The sequence below is a fragment of the Heloderma suspectum genome, chromosome 6 (assembly GCF_057233095.1).
Source record: "Heloderma suspectum isolate Gila_16-S chromosome 6, 16-S_ref, whole genome shotgun sequence".
Classification (NCBI taxonomy): Eukaryota; Metazoa; Chordata; class Lepidosauria; order Squamata; family Helodermatidae; genus Heloderma; species Heloderma suspectum.
Window position 1 is genome coordinate 55,349,781 of NC_139463.1, and position 24,938 is coordinate 55,374,718.

The 24,938-nt window shown below is 49.0% G+C and overlaps 3 protein-coding genes across 4 annotated transcripts in view; 2 read left to right on the forward strand and 1 right to left on the reverse strand.

Annotated features, from left to right (window-relative positions):
• Nucleotides 1-3,538, forward strand: part of NT5C3B (5'-nucleotidase, cytosolic IIIB) — a 33,137-nt gene extending 29,599 nt beyond the window's left edge. Inside the window, exon 11 of the mRNA XM_084807274.1 lies at nucleotides 1-3,538. Within this exon, the coding sequence (XP_084663400.1) occupies nucleotides 1-111 (111 nt within the window). The 3' untranslated portion in view covers nucleotides 112-3,538.
• FKBP10 (FKBP prolyl isomerase 10) overlaps nucleotides 2,660-24,938 on the reverse strand; it is a 26,509-nt gene continuing 4,230 nt past the window's right edge. Inside the window, exons 1-10 of one of the 2 annotated variants that reach the window (XM_084804411.1) lie at nucleotides 22,318-22,920; nucleotides 17,985-18,130; nucleotides 17,449-17,638; nucleotides 14,032-14,177; nucleotides 12,784-12,973; nucleotides 11,881-12,026; nucleotides 9,134-9,323; nucleotides 7,116-7,258; nucleotides 6,288-6,451; nucleotides 2,660-5,249 (exon numbers count right to left, since the gene is read on the reverse strand). In XM_084804411.1, coding sequence (XP_084660537.1) covers nucleotides 5,067-5,249; nucleotides 6,288-6,451; nucleotides 7,116-7,258; nucleotides 9,134-9,323; nucleotides 11,881-12,026; nucleotides 12,784-12,973; nucleotides 14,032-14,177; nucleotides 17,449-17,638; nucleotides 17,985-18,130; nucleotides 22,318-22,514 — 1,695 coding nt within the window. In that variant the 5' untranslated portion in view covers nucleotides 22,515-22,920 and the 3' untranslated portion in view covers nucleotides 2,660-5,066. Of the gene's footprint in view, nucleotides 5,250-6,287; nucleotides 6,452-7,115; nucleotides 7,259-9,133; nucleotides 9,324-11,880; nucleotides 12,027-12,783; nucleotides 12,974-14,031; nucleotides 14,178-17,448; nucleotides 17,639-17,984; nucleotides 18,131-22,317; nucleotides 22,921-24,938 lie in introns of those variants that run through there. The other variant, XM_084804412.1, reaches the window with a different exon arrangement.
• HROB (homologous recombination factor with OB-fold) overlaps nucleotides 22,513-24,938 on the forward strand; it is a 36,148-nt gene continuing 33,722 nt past the window's right edge. The window contains exons 1-2 of the mRNA XM_084807275.1: nucleotides 22,513-22,637; nucleotides 22,915-23,151. Coding sequence (XP_084663401.1) covers nucleotides 22,513-22,637; nucleotides 22,915-23,151 — 362 coding nt within the window. The remainder of the gene's footprint in view (nucleotides 22,638-22,914; nucleotides 23,152-24,938) is intronic.

Sequence of the window (24,938 nt, forward strand, 5' to 3'; positions counted from 1 at the left end):
GTGGAGGAACAGCGGGGGAAGTACACAGAGTCGTATGATATCGTACTGGAGAAAGATGAAACACTGGATGTGGCAAATGGCATCCTTCACTTTATCCTGACCCAACCCTAAGCCACCCAACCCCATCATCCTTGACAACAAGCTGCCTTTTGAAAAGGGAAGGTGTTCTTTGGGTCTGTGGGTGGGTTGTCCCTCAGTTTCCTACTTGCTGTTGCAGACACATTCCAGCCCTCACTGTTTCTCAATCACTGTGTCCCTGATTTAAAACCAAATCCCAGCGGTACAAGGCAAGAGTATGAACTCATCCTGCAGTCAACATCTCTGCTGGCCAAAATGCAATCAACTCCTAAGTCAAGCCAATGCTTAAAAGTTCTAAAAGAAAGAAAATGGTATTGGTGCAGCCCAATGATTTAAATGGATATGACTGTTAGTCTACAATGTGAAACCAACCTGATAAATATGGAGGTATTGCTTATGTGACAGAAATTGAGGCATGGAATTTTGGGTAAAAGGGCGTTGCTATTCTTTGTCAGCTGGAATCCCTACATGTTTGGGGAAATTTTTTAATTGTTTGGATGGAGCTGCTGTGCGGTGGTACAAAGTAAGTTTCCTTTATGAGTAAAATCGGTGCACTTTGGCTGAAATAAATGTTTTGCTTGGGTAAGTTTACCCTTCAAATGTCAATTCAAATGTGCAGCAAATAATCTTAACCTTGATTGTTAGAAACTGCAGCTCCTCTTGGCTTTTTGATTCTTGGGAGTCTGAAAATTAGCTTGAAAATAATCACTGAATGGACAGAGGGAAAATTTAATGCATGTTCTATCAGTGCAAAGTATAAAAGACAGAGTGGGACACGTGCGCATGCGCACGCACACTTTTTTGAGTCTGACAGGTCCCCCCCCCCCAAAACATTTATTGAATTTTCTCTGTACTATATTTTGGTTTCATAAAACACACAAAGAGTTTTCCAAAACATTTAAACTATAAATGATCCATAGACATAGCTTCCCCCACAAAATCCAATAGAATTAAAACTCTGGTTTTTTTTTATTCAAAAGGCATGTGTAAAGATGATAAAACAATTTCATATTTTGAAAATTTTGGTATGCATATTTTTCTTTGCTTGATTGTCTGTCTGCTTTTATCTAGTTTTCTTTTTAGAAAAACACTGCCACAGTATACAAGGAAAATATGTTTGAACAACTCCAGAACCTTTTGTAAGCTAGGATGTTTAACAAGGCCATCTGAATGCTGAATTAAAATAACTATCCAAAGGCATATAATCTCCATCTTCAGAAATCAAACAACAAACTTAAAGCAGATTTTAAACTTGTTATGTCTCCTTCCCTCAAGAATTCTGAGTACTGTAGGATTGTGAGAGTGCTGGCAATTGTGTTAAGTGTTCCTACATTCTCATAGAACAGTGGGTTGAATTCAGATTTAGTCATACTTGGAGCAGACCCGTTGAAATAAATGGAACTTAAGTTAGTGATTTCAATGGCTCTCCTCTAAGGATGATTAAATCTGGATCCAACTTGATTTCTTTAAGGTGTGTAGAAAATATGACAAAGCATTTAAGTTTGTAGCCCAAGTATGATAAATATATGTCCTGCTGGTGAATTAAGGGCATAATCCTATGCATATTAGACAGAAAAAAGTCTCACAACTCCCAGCATTCCCCAGCCAGCATGCCTAGAGTTGTGCCCTAAGTGTATTGACTTTTCTAAAAATGGCCTGCAAAAGCCATCACTGTTAAGCTGCTGTTAACTAAGCATGCCACAGAATATACATGGGAAAAGTATGCAGCTGTGAATTGTCCTATCATAAGGTTGCCCACTTTTTCCTGGAAAGGCCTCTGTGCCTTCCATACATGCATGAAAAGTAGAATTGCAGCAAGCCAAGCTTTGCCAGAGAGGCACTGATGACAAAAAGATTACCCGCTAAGTTTTTTACTGTCCTATAGCTTGTTCAAGAAAAAAGTTGACCTCCACTACTTGCCGCTGCTGCTTTTCAAGAGGAGTAATCATATTCCAGATTAAAAGAGGGTCTGGTTGCCGACTTTAAACCTTCATCATAGTAGTAGCAAAACATCCTACATTTGTGATAATCTGGGGTACTTGGGGACGAAGTGAGGCTCTATCAAAGTTGCAAAATGCAACTGAAATTCTGGCAGTATCTAGATCTTGCTTGCTTCACCCTGACACACCTGCTCTCATGTTTCTTTGCAAAGACATGTTACGGAACAGCAGCAGGGCACCTGTTGCCATCTTTACTCCAGCTGCCAACTGTGCAGCGACACTATAGCACAGGAAAAATGGTTGCCATGGTCTCCCATGTGCCCCTTGTCCTGCTGGCCCTCTGTTATAAAATGAAGGGGTGGGGGAAGAGTGAAGAATAAAAACTTGAAAGGAACCCAGTGATCTCACCTGCCTATTTCTACTAACACCCAAACCTTACAGTGAATTTATCACCAGAAGAAGCCAGAAGCAGCCGCCTCTCACTGCGGGGGCAGAGTATGTGTGTGTTTATCTCACAAGCTGCCTCTTAAATTAAATTGGCACTACTCTGGTTTTACAGATGGAGGTCTTGCAGCCTCCATGGATCCAGGCATTGATCACCATCACATGTCCGTGATGGCTCCTGCTTTTTAGGACGGAGCATATCCAGAAAGGCAACTGGGCTGTGGGATGGGCAAAGTCCTTAATCGCTCTGGTGAGAAGTAATGATGACGGATGTACCTCATTGCACCTAGCAGTGTGACCACCACTCTCTGGAGAAACACAGACTTGGCAGGGCCTTGTCCCACATTTCCGACCTACAGGGTTCTACAAAACCTGAGTAATCCCATTCCTTCCAGAAGATTTGGGACTAAAGACTTTGGGAAACCCAAAAGGGAGGCAACAGAAAAAGAGGAAATGTGTTAAGTATGGGCAGGATTGACCCTAACCCAGATCCCACAAGTGAGCACACCTCTTCCCTTTCATCTTTCTGGAACTCCACAATTTCCACCAAGCGCAGCCATTTCACACATGACTCTCAACAAGGTGGGGGTATTCCAGACTGTACCACTTCAGCCTGCAGATGGAGGATCACATTTTTAATGCTTCGCCACAAATTCACTGCAAGTAGAAAACAAGCACATTGGGGAGTTTTAAAGGAGCTCTTTGTGATGTGCTACTAATTACATGCACCAAGGTTTTTCTTTTGTCTTAATGAGGGAGAGCATTGAAAATGCAGTTCTTCACTTGCAGTAAGAAGTAGTACAGGCTAGAATGTTATCACCTCTTTTTCTACAATGTCTAGGGCAGCCAGGCAAAAATGAGGAAGGGAATTGCTTAGAAGGGGTGTGGGCAAGAAGGATAGGCATGCATGTAATGTTCAGGTTGAAGTGGATGGCACATTTGCATTATTTGGGGTGGGGTGGGGTGGGGGAAGAAGAATGAGAGGGAGAGTTTGTAGAAAGGTATGTGTGATTTGGGGAGCACTTTTGGAGCCAAGGGCTACCAACAGACCAGAAAATAAATTGCCTTTTCTACTCTTGAGGTGGTTGTTTTTTTTAAACAGCGGCTTGGTTTTTAGAAATCAGCAGATGAAGTTTTTCACAGCCTGGGAAGAAACATTAACACCTGCTAAGGTCTGCAGATCAAGCTGATGTTTATAGGTTCAGCTACAGCAGCAGGCTGTAAAGTTTTGGCAACCCCTTGTATGCCTCGACTTGCAAGATGGACATGAACCCCTGTGACTGCACATTGCTCTCCCCAGCCCTACTCCACTTAGTCCCAAGTCTCTCTCTCGATACGCCGAATCTTCTGAGGCGGGGACTGGAACATCCTCCGCTGTGCCACAATAAGGTAAACCACATACAAGGGTGGGCATTATTTGTAAGCTTGGGGAGCCACAGTGGCAGGGGAAAAACCCTTCAGGAGCTTGAGGTAACGGCTTGAGCCCTGAGAGAGAAATCTAGGGAGCACTGAACAGAAACACTGCATAGATCTCTGTGTGTGAACAAAACCGCACACTGGGGTTATGTGTACTCCAGGAAAAAAGCACCGTATATTTGGGGCTCAGAATAATTGCTTTGCATATTTTATGCTGCTTCCAAGATTTAAGAATTTGGATTTTGCTGACTAAAACTAGATGGCCAATAAATGAGGAGGATGTAAGCAGGGCTGGTAAAGGGAAAGGATGCTCTGCCCTGCCTCTTAACTGCAGGGAGCCCTGATTACCCCCCTTCAAATTGCCAAGACTTTCCCTTAAGGTTTACCAATTCCTAAGGCAGATACTTAAAGAGCCTTGTCCCTTTTTTTTAACAGCTGCTGCAGAAATTTAACAGGTGCTGACTTTTCTGGCACGGGATGCAGCAGTGAGGAGAAGCTGCTCCCATTAAATCCTCGTCACAGAGGTCTTTAAGGTGCAGGAACCCTGCCAGGGAAATAACGGAATGGATTGATAACTCTATCTCTACATTTTTGCTCCTCGTTTTGCCAAAAAAAATAATAAAATTCCCAATTTGGAAATACATGAATTAAAATACATATATAGTCAACCCTAGAAATAGACTAAGCAATGCAAAGCTTTCTGATTTTGCTCATCTGGTTCCCAGCGCTCAGTTTGGGTTTCCCTGATACACAATTTCTTGATTTGGACAAAAGTATACAGAGTGCCTGAATCTGGTGAATCAAGAGATGTAAGTTAATTTCATGGCTTCTGCCCAAGACTGTAGATCTACTGTACAGTAGATGGGTGTGCTTGAGGAAATACAGGGGATTCAGCTGGCGGGAGGGGGGGATGAGGATGGTGTCTGGAAACTCACAACCAATGGTTTGGGGAATCACGCTGGTGTTGAACTCCCTGGTTTTGGTTTGTTCAAACAGGATCTCAGTTAAATAGTTCTCAAAAAAAGCAAAGTTGAAGTGGCACCGAATGGGGAACAAAATGTGCTGGCTCCTAGGTTTAGTCTCTCTAATTCAGGAAAGGGGTAGGGAGCAGCCAGCTGCCAAAGGCAGGGAAAGAGGCACCAAACAGAAGTGCTTAAAAATAAGCCCAGTCCCAGCGTTCTCTCCCTTTTAAAGTTCCTCATGTTTAACTTGATCCTCATCTGATTTCAGCTTCAGTTCCTCTGCTGTGATCTTCCCATCCTTATTCCTGTCCTGGTTTTGGAACATGTCAGAAACTACCTTTTCCGGGTCAGAGCCTGGCATCATCCGACCTTTGCCTTCTACAATCTGGGATTTGATGAATGTTGAGAACTGCAGAGGGGCAAAAAGAAAAGAGAGGTGGGGAGAGGATAAGTTGTTTCCATAAAGGGCGGTGGGGGTGGGGCACAACTGCTGACATACATGGCATATCAAAATACTGCCCCAATTTCTGGCTTCCCATGCCTCACTGTCTCACTTTTTGTTGCCTATTCCACATTGAATAAGATGCATGATAGGAAACATTATCTGGAGGTTAACATTTTTTTAAAAGCCATTACTAAAGTTGCATTAATTTGGGTGGAACTCAGGCTTTCTTCATGTGGAACTTTTACCCCGTGATTGAGATGGCTCCCTCATGGATGTCTGCGAGCTCTTTACATGATGCCATGACCCTCTAGGGCTTCTCCTGAACTAAATGCCCTTTGTTCCGTGTTTAAATAGATTGCAGGTAATGATCTATCAAATTACCCCCTTGTGTTCCGCTTCAGTTTCCTCTGTGAAAAGAGTAAAAGTGGCAAGAAGAGGAGCGAGATCAATGAAAGGTAATGGAAGACTCAGATACGGGGAGGAGGGGGAAGGAGGTGGGGGGAAAGGAAGGGGGTGAAAAAGGGAGTCATTGTGAAGCAGGAAGCCCCATTTTAAATTTTAGGCTGGTGTAGAGATGCCCCTCAATCTTAATTGTATCTTAACGCAAATTATGACCAAGACATTTAGTGTAAGCTACACATTGCTAGAGGAAGGAAGGACAGCAATCTGAAATACCGCTTCACAGTCCCAGGGTGGAAGGTCTGATTCTTGGCCTCTGACTGATGGCTATTCTCTCACAGGAGAGAATGTCTGCTACAACACGTGCATCATCTAAAAAGAAAGGAAGTCGCTTCTTGCTAGCAAACTATCACAGCTATAGTTTTTGCCCATATGCCCATTGTATCAATGTATTGATCTATTAAATTAGTGAAGCAAATAACAATAGAACTCGATGTTCTTACTCCAGTGGAATAAGCCATACAAATGGATCCAGTGATGGATCCAATTCCCCCCAAGTTCAAATCCTCCTCTACTATCTAATGCAGAACACAGTCATCATACCTCCTCAGGTGGGACTTCATTGTCCTTGTTGAGATCCATGGCTTCAAACAGGTTTTCTGGTGGCTCGCTGTGCCAGATGAACAGGTACCCTTCTGGGACACCCACCTCTAGGTGTAAAAGCTCTAGCTCAAAGTAGAGAACAGCACTGCCAGGTACACCCCGGGCTGAAAATGCAAGGTGTACGTATCAGCAACACAGGAGGATGCAGCCACCAGGCAACCATGGAGACACTGGCTAGGGAGCAGTGACTCCGTGTCAAAGCCAGGGGGAGCCCTGAGCCCAATGGGAAGAGACGTCCGAGCGGCGCTCTCCTCAGCAAGATGTCCCATCGCCGGGTATACTGTTTCTAGGAATTTGGACTCTCTAAATATAGGCTCCTCCTCCTTTCTGAGAAAGGTGACGAATGAATAAAAAGACTGTATCTGTTCTGTGCTGAAATAATAGTAATATAATTAATTTAAAAATCTAAATTCCGCAAAAGGCTATGCAAATTAAGCTGAGTTGTGCCTGTTGCATTTATTCTGCTTCTGCTTATCATGGGGAGGAGCAAAGAGGCACTGAACCTCCATTTCCTGCCCCGTGGGAATCCCGCTCAGCCTCTCACTCTACCTTGGTTTCTGAGATTTTACCAGCCGTTGCAAATGGACTTTCCACCATATTTGTGTGGCCTTAGGAGCTAGAAAGTTGCTAAGAAAGAAAAAAAGAATGGAAAAGACACCCTCGGGATATGGAATCCTGCATCCATTATCCATTTCTTCTGCTGGCCCTACGTGATCTAGACTTGGTCAGCTGGAAACAGGTGCCCAGGAAACCCCCTCCCAGTCTTACCACCACTTTCACCATGTCCCAAATGTGGAGGAACGATGACGGTCCGTTTCTCTCCCACGCACATGTTGAGCAGGCCGTTGTCGAGGCCTTCAATTATCTTGTTGGCGCCCAGAGTGGCTTCTTGAGGATGTTCGTAGTCATGGCTGTTAATGGGGAATGGAAACCAGCGTAGTGCTCTTGAGAATGTTTGGCAAGAACCTCAGAATGTTTGGCAAGAACCTCTGGCCCAAGCTGGACTTCTTCCCCAAAATGCTGCACCAAGAAAGGCTAATTTTGCAGCCTGTATAAATTATGCAAATTACCGTACATCTGTTCACTTCGCGTAATTTGCTTTGCTTTGAAATTCAGACAAACAAAACCTTTGAACAAGGGAGGGGCAAAGCAGGCATAGAATTCCACAAGAAATCAGGCCACCTTAGTTTTAGGAAGCAGATTTTCTTAAACAAGGCATTTATGGACATTTTATGAGACTAGAGGCTTGCTTTCAAATGAGTTTTTATACTTTCCTTTTTTTAGGGTTAACCTCTGATACTGAAATGTGATATTAAGAGTAGTCTTGTATATTTGCTATATAAAGAATATCTTTTAACTATACTTATTTGATTATGTGTTTGGTGGAAGTTTCCATTTGGGGCACTTTACGTCACCTAGCAGCAGCCACTCCAGCAGGCTGCAGAGGGAGAGGAGAGAAGCTGGACTATTCCACGGCCTCTGCTGAGGCACCAGCTGCCTTGGCTCCTGCCTCGACAGCCATGCCAGCAGCCTCCGGGAACTGCTTCCATCCCAGCTGGTCGTTGTAAGAACTGTTAACTCTGACTTGCTTTCCCCCTCCTCCTCCCTTGCCTCTTATCCCTGGTGTGCCACATCTTCAGTTCAGATTGGAACCCTGGGGGCAGGGACCGGCATGAGATTGGTCTTGGTAAGCTGCTCTGGCAGTCCTTTTGGCTAAAGGGCAGGGGTTTAAACCAGGGGTGCAGAATTTCAGCCCTGGGGTCCCATTCCAGCCCTCTGGGGTCCCCCAGAGAGCCACACCCCTTCCCCTGGCTTGACCCCTTCCCTCTGCCCGCCAATCTTCTCATGGTTTCCTGGCTTTTGTGCATTTTTTAGGGGTGTGCGCTGCTTCCACTCCGGAGCTGAATTCCGAGCCAAAGCGAGCTGCCAAAGCAGGCCAGGATCAGCCCAAAGCGACCTGAAGAGGGTCAGGGCACTCCAAGGCACTTTGGCAGGCTCCGGAGCAATCCGGAAGCCCAGGCACCCACCCCTCCCCCGGCCGCCAAGCCGTGTGAGCCCCCTGCTCTGCACCCGGACCCTTGGGACATGTGCTGACAGCCATCAGCCTCTTCAAGGGAGTTGCCCTTGCAGCTGCCTCTATTTCCGGAAATGGAATCCTGTGCAAATGCTGGCCATAAGGCTGCCATATATGCAATATTACAGGCGTAAATGCCAGTAATGTTGCATGCCTTACAGCCGCCATTTCCACAGAATTCCACTTCTGGAAATAGAGGAAGTTGCCAAAATGGTGATTCCCTTGAAGAGGCTGATGACGCGTGTCCCAAGGGCCCAGGCAAGGAGCAGGGGGCTTACATGGCGTGGGGCAGGGGGGGGTGAGTCCGCTTTGGCCATCTGAATGCCGCTTTGACCTCGAGGTGGGTTGTGTGGGACCTGAAGTGGCCCAAAGCTGATTGGGCTGCCTTGGAAGCCCCGAAGCAGCCTCTGAGGTGGGTCGGGGGGTCCTGCACAGCCCTGGCACTTTTTCCCCATTCCAAAAGGTCAACATGCCTCTCCTAAGGCCAGCAGGAGGAGCTGGAAGTTAAAAGAAGGCAGCCTTCTGGGGTGTCTGGGCCCTGCCACTCTTGCCTTTGGGCCCGCCCACCACTGACATGCAGACCCTCAGAGCAACTCCAGGCGGAATGCAGCCCCCCCGACTGTAAAAATGTTTGTTTGTTTGTAAATAAATAAATAAATAAATAAGGTGCTGTAGAACTTCAGACAAGCAGAACTCCGAGCAAGGGACTCACGAGGAAAACAGCTTGGTGCCATCCAGGAGGGAGCAGTTGTAATGGTAGCGGACAAAATCCCTGTCCTGGGTGGTGACGTTACAGCCCACAGGCCGGTAGACAGTCTCAATCTCTACAGAGTCGGTGGGATTGTGGAAATCGATAACATGGACATCGAAGATGAGAACGGCTGAGCCAGGTATCTTGTTTCCTGGAGAACAAGAAGAGCAAGGGTTGCGTGTAGAGGGTGACACGTATTACAAAAGTCCTCTGAGGGCCCTGGATGAACAAAGACATTTTGCTGCCCCCTCGTGGCAGCACCACACAGCAGGGAAAGCTGCCCAGCGATCCCTCGGGGCTGTGTGGTGCAGGGGAAGAGCAACCGTCTTGCAGGCGAGCTGCCTCTCAGGGAAGCTTGTCTGCCATTACTGATCTTCTCACTGGGAAAGCCTTGATAAGCTTCCAAGGAGCCCCCAGAGCACAGTTTGAAAACCACAAGTCTAATCTACCTTACAAGGTTGTTGTGAAGATAAATGAAAGTAAATGAGGGCCTGCAAGCATGGCTTGCCATGAGCCTCCTGCAGTACCTGCTTCTTCTGCCTTCATTGTCCCTGACATACTTTTAACTCACGTAGGGCTTGCAAAAGCCCTTATTTTTAAGTAATATGTTAGACTTTTCAATACAGCTGTACAATGAAACATTATGGTAAGATGGAAACAGCTTGGGACCCAGGGGCTTGAAGGATCTCCCCCATCCATGCCCCCTCGTACACTCTGGACAACATCCGTGCTCTTGCTCCAGGCGCCCTCGCAAGCGACCTTTGGAAAGGGCCCTGGTTCGTAGCCTCACGGCTGTGGAGGGGCTGCCCAGCCCCAGTGCTGTGTGCCTTCCGGCCCTGGTGGAAAACCTGGCTCTTCAGGAGGCTCTGGGGATCAGCTGAAGGCATTTCTGCGCGTTTCTTTCCTTCCGAGTCCCTGGGTAGCACGACTTTCCTCCTGCTTGTTTCTGCTATTGCACTGGGGCATAAGGGTTTTGGGGGTTTGCAGTGTTTTTATTCTTTTTTATTGTATGTAATAGATACTTGGTTTGTTTGTAAGCTGAATTGAATTTATAAAGAGAAGTGAGATATTTCTTTAAAAATAAAAAAAACTAATAAAACCAGATGTGTATCTGTCGATCTGCCTGTCCCCACCATAGTTCCAAGACAGTGAAACTTAAGTACCTGAAACTGGCATGCATTCTAAGTGGGCCCAAGGGGTATGCACCTCTAGGTTATTTTGTTTTTGAAGCGGATTAATTCATTTTAATTAATTTAATATGTGTCTACGTGGTTGAAGCCTGCAGTAAAATCTTAGCCACTGGGGACAGATGTCCTTAAACAGCACATCATAGCTTTGCAGTCCAGTTTGAGGCCAGGAGCCAAGGGACACAACTATGCACGTGCCCCCTCCCCCTGCTGTGGGGCTACGGGGTGCACCCGGCAGGGGCTGTGCCTAGCGTGCCAGCAGGCCTGGCTTCCCTGAGGCAGGGCAGGAACAATGTGCTTCTGGTAGCTGTGTAGGTTCACTTGAAGGCATTGCTGTATCAAATGAAGGGCTATTTATTAGGCTGAGGGACAGAATTACACGCCTGCTCCCTCTGCCCTGCTGTGGGGCACCCCCCCCCAGGCAATGGAGTGGGAAGACCACTCCCTCAGGGGGCTGTCAGGGTGCGCCTGGCAGGGGTCGTGCCGAGGGCTGCCAACAGCCATGGCTTCACTCAGGATGGGTGTAACGTGACCAGCTCCAACAGCTGCACAAGTTTGCCTGCGGCCTTCGCTGTATGAATGTCAGGGCTCCTCCCGCCCATGTGAAGCCATTTGCTCATAAATAAATAAGAATGTCAGACTCGCTTTGTTTTTTTTAAATGGCTCTCTTTCCACCCTGACTATACCCTGCGGGGTAGTTCAAGGAAAAAGAGAACTGAAACTGAAGCACAAACCAGTGCGGTGGAGCTCTGCTGATGCCCTGCCCCTTGGAGCGGGACGGGACTTGAGCTGGGAGGCGGCTCTCTTCCCACAGGAGGGCACGTGCAAGGCTGGTTTGCAGACATCTGCCCGCTGGAGTGCGCGGGAGGAGCCGCCCACTCAAGGGCCTCCGCCTCCGCAGCGGGAAATGCAGAAGGCCTCAAAGCAGGAGCCCTCGCGATATCACATGGATCGTCAGTCGGCAGTAGCGTGTGGTCGCTGTTTCCTCGTGGCTGGATCTCACAATGCTCTGGCGATACATTAATCTGAAAACTGCACAGGGCCACCAAGATAACATGGGCATTACCCCTGCCAGTGTCCGTGCAGCCCGGCCTTTGGTGGGTAAGAGAGGAATGTCCCGCTGGCAGGGGCAAGACCCATGTGATCCACCTCCCCCACTGGATTCCCTCTGTCCAAGGTTACCAGAGTGGCATGGGAAGCAGCCATAGGGAAGCAGCGAGTATAGTACACTGCTGATGCCTGTTCTTCTTGCAAGTGGCTCCAAGCAGGCCCTCCGGTCACAAGTGGGACAACTGCTCTGATGTTACAGAGAACCCTGCCAACCTTGGGCTGCACACTTCGACACAAGGGAGAGTCAACATTCTGAGATTCACGGCCAACTTTGGGCTCAACTCAAGAGTGCCTGATTCATCCTTATGCCAAGAATTGCACCTTGCCAATGCGAGCAGACTGAGCAGGCTTCAAAGGGTTCCACGGGAGCAACACTGAAGGGCTCCCCACAATCTGCCGGCTCTTTCCTACCTGCCCCGTTTTCTCCATAGGCCAAGTGGGGAGGGATAATGATCCTTCTCCTTTCACCAATGCAGATGCCTTGCAGTCCTTGGTCCATTCCTGGGATGATGTAGCCTTTTCCGATATAAGTGTCATAAGTGTGATTCCGTGAGTAGCTGCAATGGGAGAAAGAGAAAGGATGGGCAGGATGTGGGGGCTGCTCTCAGGAAGGAGGGACCGGATGTGTTTTCCCCCCAAGCTGCAGTTCAGCCCTTCCAGATGCACCTGCACTGGCTGAGGAAAGGAAAGGAGGAGTACGGCATTTGGCTCGTGCATCTGGCTTCTGTCTCTCCTGACTGGCTGGGAGGTGGGATCGTAGCAGCTTCCAACCCTTACAAAACCTTTCCGGGTAAGGTCCAGCCATTTATGGCCTAAGCAACCAGAAGTCGTTTGCTCCTCACTGTTCAGCCTGTGCTTCTAGGTTGCTTTGCTCGCTTGCTTTCTCTGTCTTTTGGTTTTCTTTACCATCCACCTGCCCTGGATAGGCTCCTTCCGGATAAATACTGACTTCTGGATACATGAAGAAAAATGAGGAGCAATAGCCTGGTGGGTACGGGAAGGAAAGAGGATAGCAGCTTCTTGTCAGTGGCTGCTAGGAGTGGTTTATTTGCATAAAATTATTATATTTTGCTACAGCCCTGCCCAAGCAAGCTTGGCTTCCTTCACTATTTCTATCATGATAAATACTCCACTCCTGCTGATGGTAGAGCCTACTTTGAATATTCTGATGCAATCTCTACTGCTTTGTGGAAACCTCCCTGAGTAAGACCCACTACCTCTCTGGATGGCTTATGGCTCTTGCTGCTTTCTTGTGGGAAGGTCCATTTCCCAAAATTTGGACGCAGGGCTCATCTGCATTTCTCTCCTTGTTACCTGGAATCAAAGAGGGTCCCATCCATTAAGGTGCCATTATAATGGTAGCGCACGAAATCTCCGGTCACAGCCTTGCGTTTGCATGATGCTGGTACTTCCAAGTGCTCCAGGAAAATGCCATCTTTGGGATTGTGCAGATCCACCAGACGAACATCAAAAACCAGGGAGGCTTGAGGGGGAATGACAGTACCTGAGAGAAGGAAAAAGAACTAACTCAGCTCATGCAGCACCACAGCTCGATGGCAGAGTCCCTGCTTGGCATGCAGAAGGTTCCCAGTCCAATCCCCAGCATCTCCAGGTAGGGCTAGGAAAGATTTCTGCCTGAAACCCTGGAGAGCTGCTGCTGCAGTCAGTGTCGGCAGTACTGGTCTAGATGGACCCAGGGCTTCCTGTGTTCCTATAGCTTAGGGGTGGGCAACCAGTGGCCCTCCAGAAGTTTTGGCTTGCATCTCCCACAATCCCATCAGCTGCCTAGGGCTGATGGGAGTTGTAGGCCAAAACATCTGAAGGGCCACAAGTTGCCCACCCCTGCTATAGCCGCATGGAGCCAGATGACGGGGAACAACACTTTAAATTGGCAGATTTTAGGTGGAGGCGTTAGTTGATCTGCTTTCAAAGTATCAAGTATCATTTCTTTATTTGAGAGTGTTATGAGCAAATACTGAGAGAGCATTATACTCTGGCAAAATATAACAAGATGTGCTATGTTTGTTGATTTACTATATTCACTATAGTAAATATTTACTATATTCACTTTGTTGATTTACTATATTCTGCCATTTATGATAAATGCACAATTGCTAGATGTGAACATTTCAGCCCATGAAGGTTGTCATTTTTGAGCTCTTAATCACGAGTGCACAGGCCTGTGCAGATGTGATCTTCTTCTGTAAAATGTAATGGGCCTGCCTGTCTGCAACCCTTGCTCGCCGCCTCCAAGCACTCGCCCAGGAGGCCACATGTGTCTGCCCGAGTGTGCCTGGGCTCCTATGTAGGCAGCACTGGGGAGGTCAGGGGCTGGGGAGCAGATACTGCCAAAGTATCTTTGGCTTCCTCCACGCATTTATTTCTAAATTAATAGCCTGCACATGATTGCCTTCTTTTTCCATGAAATAATTTCCTTGTGAAATCCAAAGTAGCCGTTGTGAATTCTCTTTCTTAAATGCAGAATTTCTGTGGCAAAAAACCTAGGGCTGGGGTGTGTGTGTTTTTCACGGTGCAGATCCACGAGTGTCCGGGGCAACTTACCGTAGCCTTTCTCGCCATAGGCCAGGAATGGGGGGATGACTATTCTCCGCTTCTCTCTGGCACACATGCCCAGCAGGCCCTCATCCATGCCTTTGATCAGCCAGCCTGAACCCACGTAGGTGTCGTATGTGCTGCCTTTCCCATAGCTGGGAAGCAGGCGAGGGTGGAGAAAGGGAAGGAGACACCAGGCAGGGAAGATGTTCAGGGAAAGAATGAGATCTTGGTGGCACAGCACTGGTCTAACACAGCCGGTGGTCAACACGCACTCCTCTGGTTGCCTGAGGCAACAGCCTAGGTAAGGGGTGGGCAGCCTTGGCCTCATCTCAAAAGCCCTCTGCACGCGATCACTTCAGGCCTCTGGCAAGAGCAATCTGTCCCCACTTGGGCAGCCCGCTGGGAGGGAAGGAAGGAAGGAAGGAAGGACGGAAAGGGGAGGCAGAAAGAGAAAAGGGCCGACCCCGCCACTCTTGGCTCTGGCCCCCCTCACTGCTGCCAAGTGGCCTCCAACAGATCCCCTGCGAGGGAACATGGCTCTCGGCAGAAAAAAGGCTGCCCACCCCTGCCCTGGGTGATGGACATATCCTCATGCTAGCGTGCTTATATTCTCATATGATTATGGCTCGTTATACTTTTATGTCAGTTATGAATGAATGACCCTCACTGAACACATTGGGAATAAAAGCATTACAACATTTTGAATATCTACATTTTTTCCTTGACTGATAACAGCGGGGGCGTTTCGTTTCTTTTGCAGTTGACATTATAGAGCTGCTCGGTCCCCACTTCGCCATACTTTGGGGGGATGCCTGCAGATCAGGGGTGCAGATCCTCCAGCCTGTGGGGGCCCCAAACTGGCCTGCACGCTCTCTTGGGCTCCTCTGGGGGCAGGGCTTAGGCGATCCTGGGATCGGAGAAATCAGCAGGGATCCCACTGCTGCTGTGTGCCCCCAGCGGAACCCCCGCCATTACCTCCCACCTCAGGGATACCAGTGGGGATCCTGCGTGGCCTGGGCCTCCTTCTCCACGGTGGGAAGAGGCACAGTGGAGTGCCTCCTTCCAGAACAAAAACAAGGACAGGGTGACGTCAGAGGGTGGGGCCATGCCCCTGACACCATCGGGCCTGTGCAGGCCGAGGTGGGGCACCATCTGGCCCCTCATCCCCAAACGGCTCTGCACCTGGACTGTAGTTTGTCACTTCTAGCCTTGAAAAAATTACCTCAGGGAGTGCGGGGGGGGGGGGGGAGTGCCCCTTGCTGCCCCTCACCCACACACGGGTTGCTGATACAAATCAGGACCAAAAAAAGGGGCAGTGAGTAGCCTGGGACTAACAGACAAACCAGGTGAGATGCTACAAGTCCCATGATCAGAACTCTTGCTTTTTTCTCCTCCCTCCCTCCCTCTCTCTCTCTTACTTCAAAGTAAGTGCAGTGGGGCCCACAAGCTGGACTAGGGGAACAACGCTGCAGAAAGGAATGCTTAACCCTTCCCCACCATTTCCCCAATTCATACCCATACCCCAAAGTTTCTATTTTCCCCATAGGGGAAAACATGCAGATGCCTGAATATTTTCCCCTGTGGGGCCGACAGCAGCAAGGGGGCCCTCCAGGAAAGGCATGGGGGGGGAGGCTGATGCGCCCCCTCTGCCGCCGCAACTCCCCAACCCAACTCAGGCGCCCCCTTGTGGCAGCTTTGAGCTCAGCAACAGCCACGGCAACCCAGCACAGGAGATCTAGCGCCTGTTCTAAAATCACAGACTCCCAGCACATTAGGGCTGGAAGGGGCCTATAAGACCATCGAGTCCATGTTGCACATTGGACTCCTTTTAAAAGCCACAGCAGCGGTTTGCCACTGAAATTTGGTGGCAGCAGCAGCAGCAAAAAGGGGCTATTTTAAACTAAGAGCCCCCTTTCCCCAGTGCCACCATGTTGCCAAATTTCAGTGGTAAACTGCTGCTTTTGGCTTTTAAAAGGAGGCCATAGAATCATAGAATAGTAGGGTTGGAGCTTGGGAGGGGCCTACAAGGCCATCGAGTCCAACCCCTGCTCAATGCAGGAATCCAAGTCAGAGCATCCCTGACAGGTGGCTGCCCAGCCTCGTCTTGAATGCCTCCAGTGTGCGGGAGCCCACCACCTCCCTAGGGAATTAGTTCCATTGTCATATTGCTCTAACAGTCAGGAGTTTTTTCCCGAGGTTCAGCCAGAATCTGGCTTCCTGTCACTTGAGCCCATGATTCCGTGTCCCGCATTCTGGGATGATCGAGAAGAGATCCTGGCCTTCCCCTCTGTGACCACCTTTCAAGTACTTGAGGAGCGCTATCCTATCTCCCCTCACTCTTCTCTTCTCAAGGCTAAACAGGCCCAGTTCTTTCAGTCTCTCTTCATAGGGCTTTCTTTCCAGTCCCCTGAAATTTGACCCTAGAGCTGCTCTACACATTATACAGGATGAGGGTCAAGTTCCACATAACACGAAATGCATGTTTGAATCCCATGCGTGGGATTTTACTTGCTTTTTTTAATGATCAAAAACTGTGTGTGTGGGGGGAGGCAATCTAGAATGGGACGGCGATGAAGGGGAGGTTTTTTAAAAAAACACCATTACCACCATTTTCCCACTGAAAACTTTCTACTAGAAGCTGCTAATAGCAGCAAATAGCAGATTGCTGGGGGTGGGGGGAGGATTTTCACTAGGTGATAGTGGGGAGAGCATCACAGTCCTGATCAGGCCCTCCTATGACTGCTTCTGGCTTTTTAAACCAAGAAGCAGAATCCCAAAGATGGGATTCAAAGATGCTTTTATTGTAACATATAGTTTGACCTTGAGGTGGTAGCTGAGGTGGTAGAATTTTGGACTGTGACTGCTTCAGATTGCAGTGTGTGTGTGTGTGTGTGTGTGTGTTGGGGGGGGTATATTTTTAAATACTCCCCCCTCATAAAAAGCCTTCTGCATATAGTAGAGTAGCGTATCAGGGAGAGGGCTATACTTAAATCTTTACCTCTGATGTGCTTGTTTACTACATGCAGGGAGCTTTTTACTCAAAAATGTTAGCATCTCCCCCACCTGCTGTCTGAAGTGGGACAGTCCAGAATTCTACTACTTCAGTGAGAATTCAGCCTTGCTCTGTGTGATGTGTGCCCAGTCTGCACATGCGGCAGAATTAGGTGGTAGAACCCTGTAACAGATGAGCAGACATGACCACGTCAGGCTAGGCTTAGAATAGCTCTAGGGTACTGATGGGGAGGACTTAAGGACAACAGAGAAAATGGGAGGAAAATACAGAATGGGAGCATGCAGCATGAACATACTGAATTTCAGGACTGGAGACACATGGCCTTATTGGGAATTATTTCTTTAGCTCCATTTTCCCTCTGTTCCAAACAACTCAGCCAAACCCCACGCACATCCTTTAGCACTTCTCACCTGGAGTCGAAGGGGGTGCCATCCAGAAGCGTACCATTGTAGTGATAACGCACAAAGTCTGAAATCTCCACCGTGCGGTTACAGTGCTGAGGTTTGTTCAAGGTGGTGATCTGCAGCTTGTCTTCCTTGTTCCAAATATCCAGCATGATGACATCAAAATAGAGGGTGGTGTCTGGGGGAATCAGACCAGCTATGGGGTTGAAAACGAGAGAAACCATAATGGAGACCAGGAGGGCAATTCAGCGATTCTGTGACAGGCACCACGATCACTGCCACTGATGGTCATCATCGCAGCACCATCTGTCTACATGATGCATTACGAAGTATGAGAGGTGCAGAAAAGGGAGGAGAAAGGCATTATGAATGGGAAAAGCCATATAAAATCCTCTGCAAATTATGAGAGCTGGGAAGTTTAGGGAGACACTCAAGTGTGTGTACATTCAGGGGCGGGAAACAACTTCTCAGTTTAGAAATGTAGGCACTGTCCTGCTCTCTTTTCTCACCTACTGGGTCAACACCGGACGCTTGCCACTCACCAACACCAATGCTGCCGTAGCCTAGATGGGGTGGGACAATAAGATGCCTTCTCTCATTCACACACATGCCCTGCAGGCCTCTGTCCATGCCGGTGATGAGCCGTCCCACCCCTGCCACACCTGCCACGGTGGCCCCTCGATCATAGCTGGAGAGGGGAGAAACGGCTGTCAGAACTATTTAGGTTAAAGAAGATTAAAAAGCAAAGAGGAGTAAGAACAAGCATGAATGGGCACTAACAACCAAGGTGCTGTGATGGCCACTAGCTCAGATGGCTTTAAAGCAGGAGGAGACAAATCCTTGGAGGATCAGGCTGTCAGAGGCTGTTAATCATGATGGCTATATGCCACCTCCAGTATCAAAGGCATCATGACTGGGTAGACCAGTTGCTGGGGAACGACGCTGGCAGAGGACCATTGCCCTCATATCCTGCTTGTGGACTGTTTGGGAACTGGGGGAAGCAGGGTGGTCGACCAGATCTAGCAGAGATTTCCTTTCAAAGCTTGAACAGGTGGCAGAGTGTGCATGCAGCACACGTTGTATCTATCCTGTTGCACTGGTTTGGAAAGGTTTGGTGATGCTTCGGGTGGTACTTGCTAAATATCTAAAGCCCCCATCACCAGTGAGGCAAGGCTCCTATGGCAGAGGTGTGTAAATGTTGTGTGATTATCATGGACATCTAGTGCCTGCAACATCACTGATGAGCCACCATTCTTCTTTCCTACCTCCAATGGCTTGTGCCATTTTGGAATTGTTTTAAAGATATCTGCCCCACCCCCCCACCCCTCGCTCTATGCATATAAATTAGATAGCACAATTCACCCAAAGTTAAGCTCTTTAGGGAGCAATCCTGTGCATGTTTATACAGAAAAAATCCTACAAATCCTATATGGCTGGCTGGGGCATGCTGGGAGCTGTAGGATTTTTTCTGTCTAAACATGCACAGGATTGCACCTTTAAACACCTGTGGACTAGTGGCGCAAGGTATATTGGTACATGCCTAAGGCTGCAATTCTACACTCATTTCTCAGGGAATAAGTCCCACTGAACTCAACAGGTTTCTGACTATACATGCATAGAATTGTGCTGTAATTCTCCCACTGCAATCAATGCACCTTAAATGCATTTAACTTTGGCTGGATTGTGACCATTATTTTTTTTAATGAGAGAGCTTTCCCATTTGCAAGGCGATATCTGCAGCAACCCCTCAGCATTTAAATACTTATTTTCTTGTTTGTTTCCTTTGAAACATACATGCTCCCAACTGCAGCGAAAATCTCCTCCACTCATGATGTCTGTACAGTTAATGTAATGCCAAAGGGAGATGGAAGTTATTCACATTGCTTAAAAACACAAGACAAAAACACAAAAGTGACTAAATAAACCATTAGATTAGGGATCAGCAACTGCAAGCCCAGCTGTCAAATCTGGCCCTTTGTGTACTACCAGACAGCCCCAAATTTGCCAAGGAAGAAGCAAAAGTGGTGAGATGGGGGAGTGGGGGAAATGGGTCTTGATGGGTCTCCACTTTGGGGACTGGTGTGGTGAGGGCTTGCACAACTGTTCCCTCCTAAAAGTGGCCCTCTCGTAAAACCAGTTGACAACCAGGGCTTTTGAATGAAAACCAGAATGGTGCTGTTAAATGTTTTAAACTCTTCCTGGAACAATTGTAAGAGCAAAAAACCCCTTTGCTAAGTGCAAGATGCAGTTGGATACATTTACAAAGAATAGCTTAGGAAAGATGCAATTATTAGCCCCAATTGTACCACAAAGGCAAAATCCCCCTGTTTAACAAAATTGTATCCTGAAACAAGGACCGTGGGTGTAAGTTTGATTTAATAAGGGAGCAATTCTGTAAACTGTTGCTTGAAAAAAACTCTGCCTGCCCCCCCCCCCCTCCTGCTAGCATGGAAAAGAGCAGATGAAACATGATCTCCAACTTCCTTTTAGTTGGAAATGGAGAAGAGGAATAGTTGGATCTTGCATTCTGAAAACACCCAGAGGAAAGGGATGTATGGCTTGCCTTAAGCTAACTGTGGTTTAAACCAGGACTGAATTTTCTTCCAAATCTCTTCAAAACTGAATTTGTATGCATTTTATAGCACTGCTGCCGACAATGCACATTTTGAATGGGGATAGAAGCTATCATTCCAACTTGCAAAATCCAGCATTTCAAAATCATCTTCATTCGGCCTTTCTAATGTATCAGCAGCTGCAGCCTCATGCGGATGACACGTGTACAGCCCAAACTGCAGATCCCGTCATGGACGCCATCTCCTAGTCCTTCCACGGCCAATTTGCAACTCACTGCCTCCTACCTTCTGCACTCCCTGGGACCACCATCTGGGCTGAAAGCTGAACCTGGCTCAGAGGGTAATAAAGTCTGACACTTGATGCAAATTTCAGAATGACCCCACCATTTTGTTAAGGATTATTTTAAGATACCTAATCATTAAATTTCACACAGATTCACTGAAACTGAATATAGTACCCAAGTACTGGAGAAGCGCATACCTCACCAGTTTTCAACACAGTGAACAACACTGTATTTTGACAGCGGGATTACCTGGAATGTGGGTGCATAACGGAGCACCACGTATGCAGCATTTGATAAGGGTTTCCTCTTTTTAAAAAACAAAGCTTTCCCACCTCTTCAGAAGATCAGATCCAAATACTTTCACCTGAAGATGTTATGTTGTATATGTGGCTCCCCTCCCCCAAGTACAGCTCCCCTTTTCTCTGAACTTTTCAAAATTAATTTTAACTATTTTGTCCTTATTAAACTGATTGCATTAGATTATGTAGAATGTTGGATGATTGATCCAGCAAAGCATTACCTACGAGGATGGCTTTAAAAAAGGCTTCATGCATCTGATGAAATGGGCAGTGTTCACGAAAGTCGTGTCTCAATAAATGTGTTAGTCTTTATTGTGGATGCCTTGGGCTGCAACCCTATATCCCAGCCTTCCGCAACTTGGTGCCCCCCAGATGTTTTGGACTTTAACTCCCAACAGCCCTGGCCAGCATAACCAATGATCAAAAATGATGGGAGTTGTGGTCTAAAACATCTGGAAGGCCGCTATATAGTCTTACCTGGGAGTAAGTCCCATTGAACACAACAGGACTTACTTCTGAGTAGGAGTGTGTAGGATTGCACTATTAAAGAGCTGTTGTGGGATGGTGATGCATAATGAATGGTACGATCAAAAGGTATGTCATCTTTCATGAAGGCCAATTATTAACATCATTATAATTGCAGAATGTGTTAGTTTAGGTTTCCACAGTTGCAAACCACAGCAACTGCAGCCCAGAAATAATGGCAAATAGAATTACATCCCATTTCTATAAAAAACAAACAAAAAACTCTTCACATTCCCCAAAGCATTTACTGCACTTTGTTACCCTTGCCACGGTGTCAAATGAAAACACTTTTTAAAAGGCTGCAGTCCTATGCATATTTTCCTGGGACTAAATCCTACTGAACTCAGTGGGATTCCTGGCTAGGATCATGGCTAGGATCCCCACTACGCAACAGCGTAACCCTGACTTACCTCTGCTAGGGCAGGAGGGGTGGATTAGTTACCCGCTGTCAGCACTGTAGCCAGGAGGGAGCGGACTATCAAAGGCCCCTTTCCTGAAGGCTCCCCTTTCCCCCTCTTCTCCCAATGGAAGTCTCTAACGGTTTAATTTACAGGGACAAAAGGAGAAATCTGCTCGGTTGCTTAATAAGAAACAAACCTGGCCGAAGATTACCGAGGTGTGATTGACAGCTGCTTGCCACTCGGTAGCTTGTTGTCGTTCAGATTAGATAATTTCGGCCGAAGCGTGTTACATCAGCCGCGTTTCATTCGTTCCCGTTCGGCATTCGGCCCCCGGCCCCCGTGTACGGCGGGCATCCCCCCGCCGCACATTTCTGGCTGGCGAGCCCGCCCGCGCTCCCTCCAGGGCAGCTCGCCGCCGCCGCCGCCGCCTTCGGGCCCGGGTCCTCGCGAGGCGGCGCCGCATCGCCCCCGAGGGCGGCCTTTGCAACGCCATCGCCGCGCACCCGCATCCCGCGTTACGGGAGCGCCTGGCGGCGCCGCGTTCTCGGCCCGTGGGCGCCGGGTTTCCCCCAACGGGGCGGCTTTTCCGCCGGGCGACCCCGGAGGCGCCCGGCGAAGAGGGGCGCCGGCGCGCGGGCCCCCCTCCGCCTGCGCCGAGGGAGAGGCCGCCCTCCGCGGGAGCGCAGCGGCGCGCCGGGTCCTCCCGAGCCAAACGCGGCGGGCTGGCTCGCGGGCGGGCGCCAGGCGCAGCCGGCGCCTCCCCTCGGCCCTTCTGGCTTCCGCGGGACGGTACCTGGAGTCGAACTTGGTGCCGTCCTGGAAGGTCCCGTTGTAGTGGTAGCGCACGAAGTCGCCCATCTGCACCTCGCGCAAGCACACCTTGGGGATGTGGTAGCGGTCGATGACGACGTCCTCCAGCGGGCCGGGGTCCCCCAGGCCGCGCGCCCCGCACAGGCTCAGGGCGAGGAGGAGGCAGCAGCGCGCGCGCATGGTGCCCTTCGCCCGGGAAGCAGGAGCCGCCGCGGCCGCGGCGCGCCGGAGGCAGCCGAAGGCGGGGGCGGCGCCTGCCGGGGCGGGGGCGGCCCGCAGGCTCCCAGCCCCTTCTGCGGACGTGTAAGGGGGCGGCCTGCGGTGGGGCCGCGAACGGGGCCCAGCCGTGCGCCTGGGCTCAGCTCCGCGCGGAAGCGCTGGCGATGCTCGCCACGGGTTCGAGGCCCGCGTCCCCGCCGCCGCCGCCGCCGCGCTTGGCACCCAGGGCGCCGCGAACTATTCTGGCGCGTGGCCGGGCGGCCAGAAGCCCTGGCCGGGGGGGGGGGTGGGGGCGGCGAGGAAAGCCGTTCCCGAGACGACGTGCTCGAGGCCCTGGTGCCGCTGCTGGCGCTCCCCGCAGAGAGGCGGGCAGGGCCCGGCATACGTGGTCGGCCCCCAAGGGCGTGGCGGGCGCCAGCGGAGCTTCACGGCCCCGTGGAGGGCCCTGCCTCTGGGCCGCTGTGCGCGCGACTGGCGGGGCTGCCGCCTCGAAATACGCTGATGGCACGGAAGGGCGATGGGCGCCTTTGGGGAGAGGCCTGCCCGTAGGTATTAGCCACGTGGAACATGCTTCGGAGGCTCTGAGTAGCCCATGCTGGTACAAACCACGTGTGGGGCTCCCAAAGGCATAGGAATGGGAGAAGAGCCGTGCTGGATCAGACCCAGGGTCCATCTAGTCCAGCATTCTGTTCACAGCAGCTGGCCAGCTGTGGACCAGGAACCCACAAGCAGGGCATGAGCGCAGCAGCACTCTCCCACCCACGTGCCCCAGCAACTGGTGTATGTAGGCTCCCTGCCTCTGGTCCTGGAGGGAGCACATGGCTATCAGGACTAGTAGCCATCGATAGCCTTCTCCAAGAACTTGTCCAACCTTTAAAAGCCACCCAAATCGGGGACCATCACTACATCTTGTGGTAGGAAAGTCCATAGTTTAACTATGTGCTGTGTGAAGAAGTCCTTTCTTTAATCTGTCCTGAAGCTCCCACCCATCAGCTTCATGGGATGAGCTTGGGTTCTAGTATTTTGAGAGAGGGAGAAAAATCTCTCCCTGTCCAGTCTCCCCCCCAATGCATAATTTTGTACACCTCTATCATGTCTCCCCTTTCCCTCCTTTTTTTCCAAACTAAACAATCCCAGCTGTTGTAACTTTCCCTCATAAGGGAGATGCTCCAGCCCCTTGCCCTTTTCTGCACCTTTTCCAGCTCTACAATATATATATATATATATATATATGGTGTGAACAGAACTGTACACAGTATTACAAGAGTGGTCACACCATATACAGTCAGGGCCAGAAATACTGGAACATGGATAACTGTTTTGGCGGTTGGCCTCTGTACACCACCACATTGAAGTTGAAAGGAAACACACCCAGATGGGAGCGAAGTCAGGACTTTCAGCTGTAATGCAAGTGGTGTGACAAAAGTGGGGCACAAACCATTCAGGAAGTACAGCCAGTGGCATACACACCCGTCCTTGGTGGCTCATAAGTAATGGAACAAACCAACATCTTTTCAAACTTAAGGATCGCCCTTAATACCTGGATGAAAATCCTTTGCACTCAATGATTGACTGAAGTCTGGAACCCATGGACATGACCAAATGCTGAGTGTCCTCCCTCAAGATGCTTTGCCAGGCCTTTACTGCAGCTGCCTTCAGCTGCTGCTTGTTTGTGGGTCTTTCTGCCTTCAGTCTTGTCTTCAGTAAGTGAAAAGCATGCTCTATTGGGTTGAGATCAGGTGACTGACTTGGCCATTGAAGAACATCCCACTTCTTTGCCTTGAGAGACTCTTGGGTAGCTTTTGATGTATGTTTTGGGTCATGATCCATCTGCAACATGAAGTGGCATCCTATCAGTTTGGCAGCATTCGGCTGAATCTGAGCAGAAAGTATAGCCCTATACACTTCAGAATCCATCCTGCTGCGTTTATCAGCAGTCAGGTCTTCAATAAACACCAGTGACCCGGTTCCATTGGCAGCCATACATGCCCAAGCCATAACACTGCCTCTACCATGTTTGACAGATGATGTGGCATGCTTTGGATCATGAGCTGCTCCTTTCCTTCTCCATACTTCTCTCTTCCCATCATTCTGGTACAAGTTAATCTTGGTTTCATCAGTCCAAAGAATCTTATTCCAGAACTGGGCAGGCTTTTTTAGGTGTTTGCTGGCAAAGGCTAATCTGGCCTGTCTGTTCTTGAGCATTACCAGTGGTTTGCACTTGTTGTGAAGCCTCTGTATTTACATTCATAAAGCTGTCTCTTAACTGTAGATGTTGACAATAACATGCCTGCCTCCTCAAGAGTGTTCTTGACCTGGCTAGATGTTGTGAAAGGGTTCCTCTTCACCCTGAGCAGAATTCTGCGGTCATCCCCTTTAGATGTC